We start from the raw sequence: 21,269 nt of genomic DNA, 5'->3' as shown, positions 1-21,269 counted from the left end.
AAGAAAGTGACAAAAACATAATGATAATACTAATATCGCCGTTTATATTGCGGCCTGCAGCTTGCGTGCGCTGTAAATAGACTGACAATGCATCCCATTACACAATGCCGGTGTGTGTGTGTTAACGTTCATAATCAGACCACTTAAAAGAAACGCCCGTGAACGAGCAACTTCCTCCTAAACAACACGGCCAATACAACCAGCTCGTGACCGTGTGACGTCGTTCGAGTTTCTCAATGTGCACGGGGCAGTACGGGCAACCAACAGCTACACTACAAAGGCCCTTTCACGACGATATTTATGACTCTGATGTGGTCTCGTTACTCGTCGTTATATAGTATAATACTACAGTACTATGGTCGGTAAACGCGACAGAAACAATGAACCGGTCGTCTTATTATTTTCTTTGACAGCTTTATGAGTCGGGAGATTTTCTTTTTTTTTCATAGGCTAATTCTGTAAACATGAATTATGTCCGGCAATAAATATAATATAATTCTCGTCTTGAACAGCTACCCTTTTACCTATACGCTGTACTCTCAGTGTCATGCAAATCCCGCATGTGTGTGTGCCGTCAAAGTTGGACGTCGGTATCGCAGTCAAGTTATCGATGGACTAAAGTAGATGAAAAAGTTCTAGACACGTGTAGTCCTGACACAAGCAAGGTATATAACAAGGTGTACAACAACGACAATGTATAACCTACCCAATCCAACCAGGTTGATTTATACTTTAATCGATCATATTATAATTTATATGCGATAACAAAACGCCTGTCATGCGTCACCGCTGTAAACGCGTGTTAATTAGTGTTTGTCGGTGTTTTGCAGGCAAAGCTTATGTGCTTTCCGGTTCGCCCGACTACTAGCTATATGTGGAAATGCGGTTTTCGTTATGTATACCGCAATCGTGCGACGGGCAGACAAAACAAAATTATAATAATCTAATATTGTAAACGTATAGCGGCGCTGCGTTGGGCGCTTTCAATATTACACTATTGTGTAGTAGTTATGCAAAACCGGGCGGCGGCGGTAGTGACACAATAACGGAATCAGCACTTGTTTATCTCGGGGGTGGTTTTGAGTGCGCTGTGGACAAAAAAAAAAGAAAAAAGGAAAAAAGGACCTTCTTATCCCGGATTGAAATCTTCCGTGTGTAATTGTGACGCATTGTATTGTCGACAATGTGCAATCCCGTCTACTCTGGAGAGAGGTCTACAGGGAAAAGACGTCTGGAGGTGTTGATACAAATGTAAACACCGCGCGAAGGGGAAATACAAAATAAACATCTTTAAACGTGTCTCTGCTCGCGGTTAAGGTTAGCCAAGCTCCGCCCAGCATCCTCTTCGTTACATTCGGGTCGGTCTCTCGCGAAAAGCGATAAATAGATTGTTATGATCATCGACACCGGAAACAAAAGTAACAAACGTAAGCTACATCCACATAACGGACACGCTCGGCGTTGTCTCGTTTGAGTTTGAATAATAATCGTTTGAAAGGGTTAAAATCGAATAAAAATAACAATTACCCACTCATATTCGAAACATACGTTCCGATGATCTTGAATATTTTACCAGTCCAAGTGCACAGCAGCAGAAAACTGCTGTTCTGACCCCACACACAATTCGGTGTTGTAAATATTATTATAAATTACAATATATTATTATTGTATCGCATATTTATGTAAAATAAATAGTCTAATATAAAAGTAGTGTAAAGTTTCTAAAAAATTACATTAAAAAAAACCTTTCGATCTGTATATATACTGGACCCCACTTTGATAACTACTTACTGTACTTGGTTTGGACTGTGCTGGATTTTCGTTTTATTGTTTCTGTGTTAGAACCTTAGACACAAAACGACTTGTCGTCCCGGCCACCGAGAATGTCTGTTCGTACAATTCATATATAGGGCTGAAAATTAATTACTAAACTCTCGTGCCTCTGTCCGCGCAGCAACGTTTATAATGTATAAGTGAGTGTGTACACACAATGTCCGATTGTACAATATCATCAATCACACATCCCTTTGCTGTGCGTGTCCGACCGGCGGGGAAGACGGTCCGTCGTCGCCGCCGCGGTGAACGTCTCTGCTCGCGTGTGCACCTGACAGGTGGTTATCAAAATATTTGTGGTAACCGGTAATGGACTTTGTTGTTTTTATTCTTACAACACCCGAACGAACGTTCACAACAACAAGTGGTCGATATATAACGTCGTTATAAACTTTTATATCTACACACGGAACGTCTTGGATAGGGGGATTATTATTACTTATATAAATATATATATTATATTTAAATTTCAAACAATCTATTTGCACATAATATTGTCGTTATTTCTATCAACCGCATCCGTCCCGGCCCGTTAAAGTCGAACAACCACATTGACGGATCCCCGTAGAGTATATGTATATATAAATATATTCTTATACGACGTGTGTGGGTTCTGAGTTCCGACAAATACATATATATATATATACATATATAAATAAAAAAGGCGGTTGTATAATAATGATATGCGTACCTACGGTTACCGGGCATCGGATGTCGTCGCGAAAACTATAAAAAAAAAACTACGGACTGGTTTAAAAAGGTATTTTTTATTTTTTATTGGATCCGATACAAATAAAACAGCGTACATTGTCATTCGGTCACTGTCGCCTTGTGGCAACGGTGGGCGTGTAGGCCGCTGTGTTACTATTTGAACATTAAACGCCAGTCCGAATACACAAGGCGAATCGCTTTGAAAGTTTCATATACAACACAATCTTAAACCGATAAGAGAGATATCCTATCGAAACCTATAGAATTATAGGGGAAGCATGTATAAAGTTGCCTGTCGCACTTGCAAAAGTTTTCTGGGCAATAATTATTATACCTTGAATACATTATTTTTTGCCTCTACATAATTGGAATACATCAATTGTGAGTAGAAAATGTTCTCTAAAATGAATAATAAATCAATTTCTGAACATCCTGTAGTTATACGTTTAACAACTGAATAGTGCTTTTTCATAATTGATTAAACTGGTAGTTAAAATATATATATCTACAGAGAGAGAGAAAGATTCCGCATGTTAGAAACTCATTATCCATTAAAAAGACAGTTAAAACAAATCTAACAAGAATGACTATAACAATTAAACGGGTGCGTGTTCGGGTTAACGCGTATCGTGTAAACAAGTATTTTTTTTTCTCTTAAACGACCATATTAATTATATAGTTAGTACACTGCATGCTGTAAAGTATTGAATTTCAAACCGGCAACGATCGCTTTGAGAACGTTTTAATAAGTCGAACATTTTTTTACATTTTTTTTATTATAATAATTTGTCGGCATTTGAGCGAAGGTCGTGTTAGTTCGTAGCTGTTAACGACACGCGTGACTGGTATGTCCATTGTGTACACAAATTAAGCATTATTAAGTGTCTGTACAGCAATCGATAGAAACCATAAGGCATAACGTGTGTCTCGTTTGCCAATGCATCTCACGGCGTTGGCAATATAATAATAAGATGTTTGGTTTTCACCCCCGGGCCGGATGTCGGTGTGCAGCAAGGTTTGAGTGGCAAACAACATGCGAATAAGATATATTATTATTATTATTATTATTGGAATATATCCGTTTTGCCGACGTCGGCGGAATAAAACATATTATTCACAACACAACTTGCTAGTAGTCAAAGCTGCGCAGTATAATAATAATAATAATATAGACCCGTGTACACTTGGATTGTCACGAACTTGGTCGCCATGTTGTTTGCTATTGATACGTAGGTATATAGCTATGGATTATGCTATGTGCGATTCGTTTCGAATTATTGCCCGACCGACCGTAAACATGTCGAGAACTCCTGCCGCAATCGTCTTAGGGGTATTTTTGCCCCAAATAACCGGCCGTGGTCGTTGTACCGCTTGTAGTATACTTGGCGATGACGTTAAGGGCGGGCCGGTAACCGCGGTAAAAATAAAATTAATATTAATTTCATAGGTCAATGCCAAAACAACACACAACTGCTAACCGGGCTGGGAATAAAACATGTAGGTAGAGCCGCCCTCGTTTTGCATAATGTTATTTTATCTATTTGCAAACCGTGTACTTTGTGTTGTTGGGTTCTTTTTTCAGCTGGGCAAATGTATAACTTGCACAAAGGTCGCGCGTATAGGGGAAACAATGAGCGCGGGGTCTACCCTTTCGCTTTTAACGTGGCTACCTTTTTATTACCACCGCGATTTATTAATTTAGAACAACAATAATGATACGGCGATTGCTGTACACATCAAGGGTGCGATACACGTGTGGGGTGGAAAAAGCTTGAATGCCGACTCGAATCAAAAGAATCACATTAATTGTATTAGACAATTTGTATAATAAAATCGAATAAATATTAACAATTAACTCGACTCTGTTGACTTCCCACGGTTTCCTAGTCCTCCTAGTTTGATAGAGTCCATAATCGATATTTAAATCCCACTATAGTCAAACGAATAATCGTTCTGGGATAACTTTGAGTGTAAATATTGTATACAGTGTACTACTTAAATGGTTTTCCACCTTGATCGAATGCATATAAGTTATAACTAATACACTTGCATAACGCTGCTGAAATTTCTGTTCTATTTTTGTTTCTAATTTAACGTTTTTGTTTATATTAGCTTAAGTGCAACTGCTATTTTTTTTTATACGAATACACTATTTAGTTGTTACTACATTATACAATGTAGGCATATTGCGAGGTCGGATAAAGGTATACAGAGCGCGCCTGACGGTGCGGCGTTCTCGGGCAATTTATCGTGATTAGACGGCATTAAAAAGGGTACATTAACCGTTTTTAAGCAAGCGGTGCGTTAGGAAAGAAAAATGCTGTACACAGACCGTTTATCGTTCAGGTAACGTCGGACATATTATTATAAGCGATTGGGCGAAAAACGTTTATCAACTGCGTTATGTCGGTCGATGATAATCCGGGAAATTAATGTTTGGCCATACGCGCACATGCAATGAAATAAATCAAATATATTATTATACACACAACATCAACCGAACTAAACAAGATGAAAATGATATGTTCCAATGCGATGGCATTAAAAATGGAATTCGTAGTCGCCAACACGTTTCTCGTTTGTGTATGATTATTATATTCTTTTGTCACCCTTTTCGATTAATAATAATTATACACGGAAGCTTACCAGAGCGGCGTCCCCCCCCCCTCAGGGTCTTAGGCCCTAGAGGACCGCATAAGCATATGATATTATGTATATATGTTTTTTTTTACATTCATCGTATCACGGACACCCAGATTACCCTAAGCACGCCGATGGCCGGATCATCACGTACGGACCGTAAAACGCTGCACGCACAATAAACACAATTCGGTGGACCATCCGAGTTAGACGTGGTATATATACATATATTAATGCGTCCTCATACGCCGTCCGTTTATCCTACCATTTGTAATATTATAAGTGAGTATATACCTGAAAGTCCCACACACACCGCCGAAAATTCACATTACCATAAACGGGCAAATTAACACGGTTACGAAATACCTTACCGTCGTGTAGCATAGTGTAGTGGATCATATTATTGTACACATACTTAACAATAGTTATGCCGGAACACATAACATCAAACTGTAACAGTATCGATTGTTACGGCCATCGACGTGTGTACAACGGCGTTATTTGTATGTTTTTATCGGTTTTCCTCGGTAAAAAAAAGTATGACTACAGATTTTTTGAATTTTACAAAAAAAAAGGAACGTTAAATCTGACCACCTTATACAGTAGAAAATATTAAATATCAACAAAAATCTCTTAAGTAAATATCAACAAGTAATTATAATGAATTTATACGAATAATAGCATGCAAATCGCGTGTTTATCTATTTTTGCTCCTCTGAAATTTTCAACATAGTTTTCAGATCTAAAGTTGAAAATGAAAAAAAACTTATATTGATGAGCGTTCAATAGTTATTAGATGAAAATATGTATAATAAAGTCGGCCTGGCATCTGACAAACATTATCAGATCTTAGCTTTTAGAAATAACCAGTTTTTTTTAGTGTGTGTGTGTGTGATTGACATGCAGTATGCAAGTATCGATTAGTGTCAATTAGATTTATAGATGAGCAAAATTATTTATATATATGTAACTATGTAATTTATAATGACATTAAAGTGTGTCGAGAAGTACATTTATAGGTGCGTTATAATATTATAAATGCATCGAGATTTTGTACAGTGATTAGTGACTTTTATCGATGCCCCCGCCCTCTGTTTGCAACGGTATATTTTATGTAGAATTCGCGCTTAACGATCACCTTTGACTTATTTGAAACGGCAACGCGGTTTGATTTATAAAAATGCATCGGTGTCACCACACGCTTATGTGACTGTCCTACGGTCGATAATATTGGCATTATCTAAGTGTGTCTCGACACGTTGCAAAATAACTAACTAAAGAAAAACAAACAACATGGGTAGATTAGGTACCTCCTTCTTTTACTATTGGCATTGGGTAATAGTTCTTGTGACGCTGAATATATTATGCGTCGTAAAATCATCATTTGTTGTATTTGTCAATGGCAGAAAATAATATAATAAAACATTATATTAGACACTTCGGACGTTTTTTAATGTATTTTTGTACCTACTCTAATGAATGACACCGTTTCAATTATTCGGGATTTTAATACTTAAATAGTAATAATACTTTATTATTGCCATTACGGCGGGGCGGCTTATTTGAAATGGAAATGACCGGCGAAAAATTAAATATCAATGTCGGGTAGGCATCCCAGAATCGTGTGATCTGTACATAAATAATGTAGTATACACCACATCACGGAGACATAGGAACGACCGTGGTGCGATGACATTATCATTATTATTATTATTATTATTACTGTTATCATCATCAAAGGTACCTACCCGTTTTATTGCAATTTATTATGCCCGGCGATCCCGTTAATTTGAATACATAAATGACAAACGAGCAATGCCTTAAGGGATCCAAACGTGTGGCCGGGATCGTCGCACAAAATATTATACATTAATATATTCCTAAATAACGACTGACATTTGCCCACTTTGAATATGAGTCAGTGTTTTTAAGATTGAAAAACTCGAGGCTCGGAAATTATACAGATGCTGGCCAAGTGAGATGATCTGTATGTAACCCTTCTGATTTCTATAATTTCGGAAATCCTCTTAAGTATTTTAAGGCCTGAAACATTAAGTCAGTTGTACACAAAATATTTTCCTTTTGTAAAAATGTATCCCAATTACACGAATGTAATCTCATTTTAAATTCGCTTAACATTTAAATAGTCCCCGTTCCACCGGCGCACAGAGTGGCCAATTCTGAAAAATATGTTTTCAATTCCTACTTGATTAAAAAAAAATAGTAATAATAATACTTCATCTTGATTCTCTACATTGTACTACAAAAATATAATATGTTTGTTTGTTGGTTTTCTGTTTTGTATTTAAATGCGTCCGGCATAATATATTATTAGGTACGTCGGTACATGTAGGGGAGAGTACAATGTTATATTATGCTCTGAAGCTTTTATCTACTTTATACGTCTGTCTGCCGAATCAAATATGAATAATATATTATTATAAACATGTATATAGGAAACCCGCGAGTGCGTACGATTCATATCAGAGATGCGCATTTTACAAATGAAAACAAGTAGAATACAAAACAAAAAAATAAGTGCAGACAAGAGTATTTTTTACTTTTTTTTTTTTAAATTTTTTTTACATGAAAATCCATTGTCAGCCGTTTTGGTTTTATTTACTTATATTACATATATATATATATACACACGCTATACATATATATTATTGGTTTTGATGAAATACTCATTTTATTCGCCAGCATGCGAAAACGGTATACCCTCGAGGGAATGTAAATTCGCGGACCTTTTTTTCCCTTTTCTTTTCATAAACAATAATATACATATATAAACAAACCAGAATTTTTTTTGGTCCAAAATCAACTATACATTTAGTTATTCCAACTAGAATATTATTGTGTCCCTATATTAAACCTAATTTAAGGTGGACCAACTATGTATTTTTCGGTGTGTCAGACTCGAAGCGAAAAAATATCTCCATTGCCTCTACGTTCAGTCACTCGACTCGTACACATACACGGACTTATGGAGAACTCGAGGTTAGTTTATAAAGTATATATTAAAAAAAAAAAAGATAATACCGACTATTGGGAAATACGAGTAGGTTCACACACGCCATACTGCACACATACTAGGAACACTCATAAATCGTAACCGACCGAGTGTGTGTACATTATTATATACTTACTTACTTAGATGTTGAGACCAGATACACGAACGCGCGCACATGACGACACCGCGTCTCCCGGAAGAGATAAGAAGACGTGGTCACGACGGCCGTGTATTATAAGGTGGTAGGTACACACGACGATCGTCACAAGACAGAAGGGTAGAAAACAAATAGTAGTTTATAAAAAAAATACACACAGTCTGTGGCTAGAAGATACCCATATATATATATATATATATATATATAATACACACACAACTTAACCGGCTGTAAATCGTCTAAAAGTCCTCTGACATAATAATATCCTCACTCGGCCGTTTTTAACTTAATAGGTCTTTTAACCGTACTATGTGTGTGTATGTGTGTTCTATTCTGGCCGTGGCAGATATTAAACAACGCGCGATGATAATACTATTATGAAAAATATTAAAAAACAAATCTCCGAGTGCACTACATATGTACATACAGCTATAATATAGTCGTTTTCCAGTCGTGTGCCAACAAGAGAAGGCTTTGCCCGTCGCATCAATCATAACACACGGCCTATACGTATTGGCCGTTATCCAGTGCGGTTTCAATCCCATTCGAGCTACAGATGGGGGGGGGGGCGCCCAAAAGTACCTTAAGTATGTGATTATTATTATTATTAGGTGTATACGGTTTTGCGGGTGAACGAGTCTTAGCGTTTTCTGTCCCTTAAGCGCGCGCCCGTTAACGACGGATTTCCATCAACTGTATATTATTATATTATATAAATATTAACATCATAACGCGTTAATATAGTTAAGACGACGGACGTACACCATACGGTTGTATTTTATTTCCCTCGACAAACGCTGTATATATATTATACAGACCGCACGTCTCGTGGTAAGTCGAACGAGCCGTAAATATGTTTTATAAGACACAGCAGCGCAGTCGGGGTAAATTATATATGTTTTATTTTTGTGTCAAACAAATTAAGAAACCGTTCGGTCCGCATGAAAAGTGTTTCAACGAAAACCAAACACGCGAATCACAACAATAATAATATATTACATTATATTTTTAGAAGTGAAAAAAAAAATTTGTACGACGATAATGTAGAATTTTTTTTTTCAAATCCCATTTGAGTCCCGTGTACGTGAAACCGATTAAAAAAAAAATGCAATTTATTTCAATACATTGGACGACCACATAGGTGCCAAAAATAATAAAGCTGTCACAGCGAGAGAGGCTAATTGACAGTAAAATTGAATCGTGAAGGGCTGGTCGATTTTGGGCCAGAATATCTTTAGAGCTATCCATTCTTGAGGAAAAGTTTTTTTTTGCTAACATTCAATAGATACGTTTTAAACTTCTGAAAAATCTGAGAGCGTTTTTCCGTTTTACTTTTTTGACCAAAAACAGGGTTGAACGACATTAGAGACCTGAACGAGTACCTAAATAATAATATTTTGGTGTCCGATTTCTTATTTATACACTGGACGACGACGGTCTTGTGTGGTCGGTGGATTACCGCTTATCGAGTGATCCAGACAACAAAACAAATCTCAACAGATAATTTTAAAACCAATACACATATTTATCGAGTTGGGATCAGAGCCAATTAATATCAAGTTGACGTACCGAGAGAAGAAAAATCACAGCACACATTATTCACTGTGTATGGTAAAAATGTATATGTGTATGTAGTTATGCAACAGTTGTCTCGTGAGGTATGCACCGAAAGTCGATACGTCTGTTGCCGTGACTGAGATAAACATATCAGAAAATCCTATCCACAATCGATATTCGTGTGATTTTTACAGAAGTGTATTTCACGGGGAGCAACACCAAATTTAGTATAACAATACAACTGATGCTATTCAACAAGCCTGTACTTGTAAAAAATCTGAAATCAATCAACTGAGGTACCTCGATCAAGCTTATCGTCCGGGTTAATTGACAAGTGTATTCCTATGTATTATAAACCTAACAGCTATGGATTATAGTATAGTGTTTGAACTGTACTTTTTTAACGACCGTCGACAGGACAAAAAACTCACACACATGCATATTACAACCGATTATAATCTCGAAATAATTGTTTAAAACCCAGAATTATTATTATTTGTTATAAATTATAATATAACAAACTATTGACTATTGGAGGGGCGGGGAAGGGTTAGTACATAAAATATCCGCTTGTGTGTGTGTGTTTTTTTTTTATCGCAACTAGATATTATTATAATAATATAATATGTCATTCCGGTTTGTCAGCTGAGGTTATTGCACGTCGTCTACAGATTGTGATGACTGCGCTTTATTTTTAAGGGCCGAAACAGACACGAGAATTCGCGTACGAAGAAGAACAACGCGACTACGACGATGATGGTGAAATAAAAAAATATGTATAGGTATATACTATATTATATTGTGTGAGGTAAAAAACAAAACGTCCAATATAGACAGCTGAGTCATTTAAACGGATATCGTAGCGAGCGCAAAGGTAAAACATATTTTTCGGACCACGTTTCAGTTATAATAATTGAAAAACTTAAAAAAACTGAGGTGTGGGTAGTGAGTAGTAAGTAATCCGACAGTTTTTTTCCCTCTGTTAAAGTTTTGACTTGGCCATATCGACTTTGCGAAACCGACAGCGCGACAACAAATTAAAATAACTTTTATAAAGTTTGTGTTATTTTTTTTTCACATTGATAGAAATACAGCCGTTGAGTTTTTAATCGGATCAGAGTATTCAGAGTATGTTTTTTCAGTATAGCTACCGTTCTAAGATACTTATGACACAACAACGCGGCGGCCGTCTTAAGAAGTCTACACCGCTATAATGTTATATCTATATAGTATTATTTTTAGTTGTGTATAGATAAACATGGTATTTTTTTGTTTATATTGAAAGTGACCCTTCTGCTTTTATCCATTTTGTGGTGGTTCTACCACCTCCACTTTCGATTCATCGTCAAAAATATTATATTCCAGAGGGGTTGATAGATATATTAGTGCAGTAATATATAGATATATTATTTAGTATGTATGTATGTATGTGTGTGAGATTGACGGGCCGCCGATTCTAGCGTGTGTGCAAAACCAGTTCCCACCAGATAATAGTAATATAATAGCAGTGAGTGTGTGCAGCGGAAGGGTCTGTCGTTCGAATGAAAACAAAAGGGTTGCTACCGTGTACTAACCCTGCCCGCGTGACGTTTAAAAGTTTTGCTCGTCGATTTGCCACCATAATATTATACGGTTAACGGTTTTTGGTTTTTCGAGAAAACGAATCGATTCAAGATAAGACCATTGGAGGAGAGAACGCACTTGCGGTGACTTGTAATGTTTTAGCAATGACTGGAGTCGCAGTGGCGCCCAGGCCTATTCTTAAGTGCACGGCCGTTGGCTGCACGTTTGGTGAAGGACTCTTAATGGTATTGTGTGGGCAAGATACACATTTTGTGTGCATATTTAATCGGAAAATAATTGCTACAGAAAAACATAGTGATTATATAGTAACTCGCGTGGAATTATTTTACATATTTTGTACACACTACAACATGTAGCTCTTTAGAATTAAATAGGTTGTTGTTGTTGTCATACAACTGAATATTTTTGTTTGTTTTTAATATTTGATTTACTTATAAATACGAATATTAGTTTAAGAGTTTGGCGCCACAGGATAGAAAAGTTGTCACGAGATACTTTACCGGGACGTGGGTTTAGTATTTTATAATAAACGCCATTATTTTATTAAAAATATATATTTTCTTTGGGCCTAAAAGAGCCATTCTCAGGTTTTAGACAAACCCAATTGGGTACACATTTTTACATTACGCTTTATTCGTGTCAAACCCTTTGTATTTTTTTCCCAAGAAAATCGTTTATAAATCATATTTTGTCCTCGTGGAAAATTAAATCTAGCGATAAATATCAACTGATCCTTATCAAACCTCTAATTGGGGTGACTGCAACCACTCGGGATAAGTGCGAGCGCTATATTTTTACGAGTAATAATTAAAAATGTTAAACTTTTAATACGAATTTTATGAATGATGGAGTTTTAATTAAACCATAACGAAATCTTTTTGTGAAATATATTGTAACGTCCAATTGGGATTCGCCAAAAGTTCTTTAAACGTGAGATTTGATGGTGCTTTTTCATATTGAAAGCGATACGATATTGTACTTAATAGTATTATGATGACACTCACAGTCGTTCGATGTTGTGCGGTAGGTTCCTGGGCACTTCGTCCAATCCTTTCTTGGAGCAGTCGGCGGTGGTCTGGTCGCAAGAACACAGCCAGGGACATCTAACGTCGTCGATCAGGTCGTTGAGGTCGCCGCCCCGGACCCAGGGGGGGCCCAGGGCCACGATCAACAGGCATAAGACGCCGGATCCTATCATGTCCCGGAGGTTCATTTTTTTCTTTCTACAAAACGCACTCGCCAATACGGTACACACGAATTTGGCGCTCCGGTAAAATACAATATATACCAAAGTATTATTTAATTAATTAATTAAAACCACCACTTCCGCAGTGGATCACACGGGCCTCGACGAGGGTCCCATTGACGACGACACGGCAACGTTCGCCCTCGGCATTTTCGCACTCTCCCGGGCAGCACAAGGCACAAACGGTCTCGTTAAATAGTATATTGATAATAAATAATAATATACAATATAATAACGCGAATTCGATCGAAACGTCAACCGAAACAGAGGGTACGCGCGGACGTGGGCAACGACAGAGCTCGCGTGGTGAACTGGACCCGACGGTGGAGGCGGACGGTTAGGGTCTTTGGCGAGACCGGCCCGCGACGACCTCTGACGGTTTGCCGTCGAACCGCCGCCAACGTGTGTCTCCACCGCATCCAAACGAAATTCCATATTTTATAATTGCAATTATTGTTGGGTTATAGAAAAATATACAAACACCGTACCTGAAACAAGTCTGAAAGTGATAGGTGAACATTGTAAAAAGTGTTAAGTACGGATCGCTTAATTGGCAATAAAATATGTGTTTATAGAAGTTTTTTATTTTATGTTTCTACTTTCTCCGATGAAAAACCATTACTACAGCTGGTATTATATTTTAATTTAAATGTTAAAGTAAGAATAATCTACTAAACATTTAGAATAGACTTGAAGATATAAAAAAAAACATCTTTGTAAAAAATATACCTTCAGCTCTGCATCGAAGTTAATATAATAAGTAATAACATATTATAAAATATTATCTAATTAGAACATGTTATTACATTACAAATAAACATCCAAATTACCATCCGACAAAAGAACTATTACTGCCTACTGGTGATTACAGTATCAAAAATGTTGGGAATTCTTAGAGGTTTTTATTTCTAACGCGTCGCTGAAGTCCGAGCAGCAACGTTCGAGCAAGCCTAACACCGAGGATGCTTTGTTTTTTTATTATTATTGAATAATCAGCGAAATTCAATTTGGTGTTAAAAAAGACATCCACAGTCAATGAAGTTTGCTGGACTGGAGAATTTGATAAATCATACTTAAACGTAAGTTCAGTTTCTTATAAGAAAAAGTGTAATTACTGAACCTTTAATTATGTAAAGTTCTATGTCAATGTTTCAATACCAAGACCTAATAATTTCGATTCTAATTCTGTACAATCAGCTATAGATAATATATTATTTTACAGATGTTATAGCATTGTTGCTGAAGATATATGATTTATGATACAAATAGTAGATAGCATAGATAATATACTTTACTATTTGGGAGCAATTAAATAGGAAAGAGGTCAAACCATGACACGGTAGAAGATTGATGATACTATAATTTTTCAATTTTAATATAATATTATGATCAGCGTGGTCGAAGGCTTTTTGAAAATAAGTAAAAATGTTTAAAAAACATTTTGAATTGTTGAAGAAACTGAATATAAAATATATTTAAAAATGGCAAGTTTTGTTATAATTGTCATAATGGTTCGTTTATTATATTACTGTCCAAGCAATAGGCGCGGGGTTTCTTCTGCCCACGACGGACGCAGTCGATTTCGGCTGGTCTAGCAGTAAATTATGTACGTTATTATTATTATAATTTTCACTTAAGTTTTTTCAAATATCGCACGCAGCGTTCGAGACGTTAATTCAAAACCGGTCAACTCGCGTTGTTCAAAATCTCTGCACATACCGGATCGATACCGCCCACTGGTTATGTATTGTACTTAAATTAAAAACTGATGTTGGCGGTGCCATCTTCTTCGACTCACGTTAACGTTGAGAACATTTTTTTTTCTTTTTAATATAGCCAGCACAGTGCAAGACCGAGGGTTAGGATAGGTTAGGTTACTTGAATACTATTAATTTATGTGTTAACTTAAAAACTCATTTTAAATTTAGAAACATCTTGGACATTTCTATCTAGACACGGGCAGAGAGTTATAATGACTCAAAATTCACTCGAATAATATGTATTAATTATTTTGGTTTTGTCTTAATAAAAGAACATGCCAAAATCTGCCAAAAAAGATAAATTAAAGAAAGAGCGTCGAACCTGTCTGGGTCAAAAAGTCAACCAGTCTGGTAAAAATACAAACAAAATAAACTGTTGGTACGAACACGGTCAAAAGACTGGTCATGTCATTTTAAAATTTAAGTAAAAACAGCATTTAAACAAAACTTTTAACTGAACCAAGTGATATATAGTTCATATATAATCAACAATCATCATTCATCAGTTATTTTGAATTAGGGCAGGATGCTACTGAAATGTTTGAGCATCAAGTCTTTCCAAGTCTCTCTTCTTATTCCCGTCTGTTAGCTGAAAGCCTGAAAAAGAAACTTGTCAGAGTTAGGTAACATTTGCGATTGGAAGGTTGGAATATGAAAACTCAAGAGTGAAAATGTAGTAGCTCGTGTAGTATCCACATGTTAATCAGTGTACATACAAATATACTGTTGTACATAAATCATAATATTATCTAATTAAATTATTTGTCATGAAATATTTTCCTAGTAGGTAATATATGCCGTTTCTTATGTGTATACGTGTATAGTCTGAGAAGGCGACATTTTTTTATTTTTCCTTTAAATATTACTAAAGATTAGTGGACGCTTGTTGTTGAACGTGGTCCAAGTAGTAATGCATATATGTGTTGACTAACGACAGACGTTATACTTTATCTTGACTATCATTCTTCGGGGCCTGGATGGCTGATGGCTCATTAAAACTTAAATGCATTAATGTATGAGGAATATGACTTATAAAATACTATTATTTTTGTTTATTACATTTTCACGGTACTTTTTAGCAGATTAACAATTATTTTAATTAAAAACAAAATTAAATAACTGTGATTAAAAATTACTTAAAATAAATTAATGTTTTTATTGAGTTTTAATATTAAACACTAATCTATTAGAAGATCTACTATCTTCTATCATACCTAGAAAAAATATAAAACATGTTAGTTCACTGTTAGTCACCCGACTCGTGTAAAGCAAGTCATACAACTACAATGTTGTAAATTATTGATTTTGATTATAATTAGTCATTTTGTTATGGTTGTTTTTCACATTTTTATGTATAAAACATATTATTTTATATTGGTTTAATAGTTAATACACAAGGTTTGATTGAATCACCATACACCGATGTCCTGATATCATAGTTGTATATTTTTTATTAATAGTTTTAAATTTCGAATTTAGGTTTCCATCCAAATGTGTTGACAATTTTTTTTAATTTGTAAAATGTATGTGTAAATTAAAGTCTAGGCATTCAATCAACTTGTATTTTATGGTTAATTAAATTAAATTAGTACTCATTAGTAGATTATAATAGTAATAAACGACATTAAATTAACAAACATGTTTTTGATATACTTGAATTATAGATTAATGGTCAAGTATGTAAACACCAAGGTTAAACGATAAAAAAGAGCAAAAACTTAACAAAAAGAGCAAAAAAAAGTTCTTAAGTCATAACCTATAATGCTTACAAGTACTGCAAACAAATGAATCGGTTTAGTTCTGCTTTCTTCTTTGGCTTGGCTTAGTGCGTAATCGTTTAGGCTAAGTTTGCTGGCAGATTAATATTACTATTTCATATAGCTGTCAACGTTTATGAGGACAATAATTCCAGCGTAGTATGCACGCAATAACAGAGTAATGCGGGCTGTAGTAACTGTAAGTTTGTTTTCAAGAATATTCAATAATTTACTTTACCCAGACAAAACGCACACCGTCTTGGATAATAATAATAATAATATTATGGCAAAGATGTAAATAAATCTATATTTGTGGTTGTTGAGGAATTCTGTAACCGCAAACATCTCGATGTATGGAGTAGCTGTTGACCGTATAACACCCCGTCGGTACCGTCAAAACAGTACAACGGTAATTATTATTGCAAAATCGAAATTGACATATCATATTAATTATTGTTCCGGTGAACAATACCATTGTGCGTGGATGAGGTTATTTTCAAATCAGATTTTTGGAACCCGTTTGGCTCTAAACTCGAGTAGATATAAAAAAAAAGGAGGGGGGGGGGTTTAACCACTTGTTGATGAATTAATATAGCGTCCTCCGGTCTTGGATCATATTATGTTATCCTTTTGTGTGCACATCTCGGCGATTACAGACAAGGCGCGGGTTTAAAAAGAAATTAGCGGCTATTCGCGTCGAACAGAGGTACCTATATTATATTGTAGTGCCGGAGAGAAAACCGTGTATTATCTTATGTACGAGTGCGCCTTGGGGGCGAAATAAGATTTCCCGAGATGAACTCCTCCTCGACAGGCGCAAACCGTTTAAACACAATATATCTCGTCTCGTTTTGCTCCGGCTCGGTACACACAGGAACAAACACACGGCCCCGGTGGGTGAGCTGTCTGCTCGTCTTATATATACATATATATTTATATATATTCTTTTGTCCTCTACTTGTGTTCTTGTACCTACTCCTGTGAATGCCAAAGAGCCTCGGGCACGGTCCTCTGCAAACATTTGTCGCATCCCAAATTAAAAGCTTCGCATGTGCAACGTATTTCTTTTTTTTTTTTCTGTGCAAGAAAAAAAGGTAAAATACACAATAAAAGTATTAACTTGTACTTAGAAACGCGATTACATTGTTGCCCTCCGTAGAAATACAACATCACTTTTACAGGGTTACTCTTCATTATAACTATTACTAGCGCGTTAGCAAAATAACATTTTTTAATAAAAAAAAAAAAAAAACTATGTACTGAACAACTCTGCAGTGTGAGTAATATTGTGATTTTTGGAACAAAAGCGACAATGATAATGAAAAAACACTACTCGGTGTGTAAACGTTTTAATGAAAAATGACTGGATCACATCCTGCACTGTACACGGCTTCTTTTACAGTTACACACGAATGACCCAAATTAATTGTTTACATGTTTTTTTTATGTATTGATTATTAAGACTAATATATACATTATTATGACTAATAGTGATCATCTAATCAAATTTATTATGTAATAATTATTTTACCTTGTATTGTATAACAGTTTTAATACTAAGGCGGTAAACAAAAAAAAAGGGGGGTTTGTAAAATATAGTTGTTGCTAATAAGGTTGGATATTCTACTAGTATAAGTAATAGTTAAAGAAATTCCGATGTTTCATAGGTACAACATATTTTTATAATACTGTAAGTTGTACCATAATACATAAACTGTCACCGACTCGGCCGGTTAACTCACACGAGTAAATCAATTCGTTATCAAGCCGGGTAGGTACTTTCTACACCCGGATTTCTCATAATGAATATAAGTATGTTTAATGTAAAACGTTGTGCCTCCAATAATCGTATTCACATGTGAATAGCCACAGAGGTACCAGGCTAGCATACGGTTGTAGTTGAGCTCAAAGGATTATCTAGAAAACATTCCTTCGTGTAGTATATATTACAACTATATAATAATATATTGTGTACTCGAATAGTGTATGAGTAGGTTGATCTTACTTTATATTTTGTCTATTATCGGTTACATCAATATGATATTCATATAGAGTGATCCGTTTTATAATATTTCGGTATTTGATATTATGTTAACCCTTTAGTGGATCATCATAGTTCTTATATTCATTTGTCTAGTATATATATATATATATTCTGGACACATATACACACTATAGGACTGGAAACCCCTTTACCACCGACAATGTCCCCCCTCCTTTGGTATATTATCACAAAAAACTTTTGCGATCAACTTTTATTTCCGATATAATGATGGTATATATTTGAGGCGGTTTATTTTTATCACTTACAAAAGCCAGAACGCCTAGGGGGAAAATTTGGACGGAATTGGGTCGATTTGTGCCGGTCTTCGTGGAAACGTTCATAATTTATCTGGTGCCGAAATGATCAAAAACTGCTTGACAACAACGTCATCATACACTCGCCGCGCCGGTCGGTTTCAATGGTTATAACATTATTATGTGTACTACACAAATCCCAGGACATGCAATAATAATCCTCTCAGATTTCCGCACTCGATAACCGAAATCCTTCACTCGGACAAGGCTCGAACGATAACGGAATTTGTCTGAACCTAAACGGCATGTTCGGCCTTAACCGCTTTTAGTTTACCAGTGGCGCAAATAGGAAATATTTCTGGACGGTGAGGAATTTAAAATTGCATTGAAAAAATTTAATTTAACGGTTATTTAATACATTTTCTATAAAAAATTAGAAAAAGTAGCTTTTTTTAATAAAATTTAAAATTTATACTTTAAGAGCACATCGAACAGTTGTAAAATAAAAGCTATAAATCCCAAACTTTAATTGTACAAAACTAAAGGTTAAATTCGATCCTGGGGGAAAAAATACAAATATTTAAGGAGATTTAGGGTGGACCAACCGACCGAGGACAGTTGCATGTAAACATCAGATCACTTAAATATTTAAATAAATTATTGATGTTAATATTGTGATATGATATTAGATTACATAATAATTTGTGTACTATGTTTTACCAATCATCTGTTGTCGATGCAACGCGACACTGGAGTAGGTTTACTCTATACAGACATATAGTGTCCCTGGCGTTAGGGGTGTGACAAAGTGGGGAGGGGGAAGGCAGTCGAGTGTCTCTCGAGTCTATACATAGAGTTCATAAATATTCTAACGGGGTCAATAATGATAATGATAACACAACGGCTACTTCTCGACGAGGCAGTCACGCTATTGTTTCCTGAAAATTTATCGGTGTGACCGCAGTATTATAGCCGAGTGGTGAAATATTTAAACGAAAAGGCCGAGGGCGTACGTTCCCTTGGGTCGTTGTCACACGGTCGTCATCGATTAATTAGGCATAACGTTCGCATTACAAATTATACCTTTTGGGACGTCCGTATTGTCAAACCGGACACAGACACACCTATTTCTCGAATATTGGCTCTACATTAGGTACATAGGTACACAATATTATGTGTATACGACTTAAATTTAATTGTAATACAATTAATTAAACAATTCAGAATAAATGTATTGTACTTATCGAATTTGAAATAAGTACCTACTTAGATAGTTCGGCCTTAATTTTAAGTCGCCGCAAGTCTTAACGTGCATTTTAATTATTACACAAATGGGTAAAATGTTTTATGTGTTTGTTTAAACTTTATTTCTTATTATACAATATATGTACATTATTATTGTGTTGTTGTTCGAATGATATCATATAAAAAGTATCAGAGATTTCTTTTTTGTCATTTGTTACATATTTTTTATGCATTCTGTCGCTATAAAAAACTCAAGTCCATCCGGTGTAAAATTTGAATTTTGCACCGAGTGGGTGTGCTTTAATGTGGTTTTTTTTAGTTCTATACCTTACTCGGAATAAATCATAAAAAATGTCATTGTGTGTGTGTGTGAATGTCCCCAGAGAATCCTGAATATTTTTACAGCTGTGTACCAACAGATATTTTGGAGGGACAAAAATACAGATAATAACTGAAGATATTTCTTGAATTAAAAAAGTTTATTATTGTTATTTTTTATTTAAATGTTACCGACATATTATCAAGCTTAGTACCTACAAATCAATCGTTTATGTGTGTGTGTGTATACGGTCATTAAATCCTAACCTATCGAAAGCAAGAGTATAAAACTATTTACTGGATGCCTCCAAGTCAATTAACTATTTGGTCTTACCCCCGGTGGAATTTTATCCTGAGGGCGTCCCTGCGTGCTTCAAATAAACGTAACTGCATTAGTATATCATAGCCCTACAACAAGCTATGTGTTTTCGATGACCGTATTGGCTACAGACTGTAATTATATGCAAATGTACCGATAAATACCTGATCCGTTTTATATTGCAGTCCTCCTTAAATAGACAAGAAAGTGACAGGCCTTTTTTCCCCCCATTTGCTTTAGTACAGGCAATCCTTCGCGGTTTACCGGCGATCACCGTTCACAGCAAATCCATATTATACTAACCCGAACAAAATAGCATTCTTGAACTTGAATTCGAAGCTGTTTTATAAGACAAAGAGTCGGAATGAATAATGTTTAACGAGGTAATACATTATAGTTTATTTTTTTAAAGCTTGCATATAGATTATTTGATTGTTTCTGGAGTAGTGGCTACAATTTTGCATCGAAACGTTTATTTGAAAGTTAATGCTGGCTTTTTTTATTTTTTGTTTATCAACATAGAATGGTTGTGTAAGCCGTACAATTCTACCGTACAGCGAACCAAGCTTCTGACTATAGAAAACTATTTAACATAAAGCGAATTAGATTATTCGCAGGGTTTTCCGAGTAGGGTTCCTTTTATAATTTAGAAACATTGACGAAACTCTTGGCTGTTGCGACTGTTTAGCATCTCAAACGCGGAACCGCAACCCTCTTTTCAATTGTATAGATGCGAGTGCTATCTCACAGTGTTATAATCATCAGCAGCGGCAGCAGCAACAGCATCATAATATGCCCGCACAATCGAATTGGACCACAGCAGCAGCAGCA

At 35.7% G+C, this 21,269-nt stretch overlaps 1 protein-coding gene across 1 annotated transcript in view; it reads right to left on the bottom strand.

Annotated features, from left to right (window-relative positions):
* Positions 1-13,041, bottom strand: part of LOC126833620 (protein slit) — a 107,311-nt gene extending 94,270 nt beyond the window's left edge. The window contains exon 1 of the mRNA XM_050565052.1: positions 12,500-13,041. Coding sequence (XP_050421009.1) covers positions 12,500-12,708 — 209 coding nt within the window. The 5' untranslated portion in view covers positions 12,709-13,041. The remainder of the gene's footprint in view (positions 1-12,499) is intronic.
* Positions 13,042-21,269: the final 8,228 nt, after the last annotated feature.

The sequence above is a fragment of the Adelges cooleyi genome, unplaced genomic scaffold (assembly GCF_023614345.1).
Source record: "Adelges cooleyi isolate 19-005CV unplaced genomic scaffold, UGA_ACOO_1.1 ACOO_flye_CR_arks_rails_tigmint_CR_PRNA_2, whole genome shotgun sequence".
Classification (NCBI taxonomy): Eukaryota; Metazoa; Arthropoda; class Insecta; order Hemiptera; family Adelgidae; genus Adelges; species Adelges cooleyi.
The sequence above is the reverse complement of the archived record's forward strand: the minus strand, read 5'-3'. Positions and strand labels throughout refer to the sequence as shown.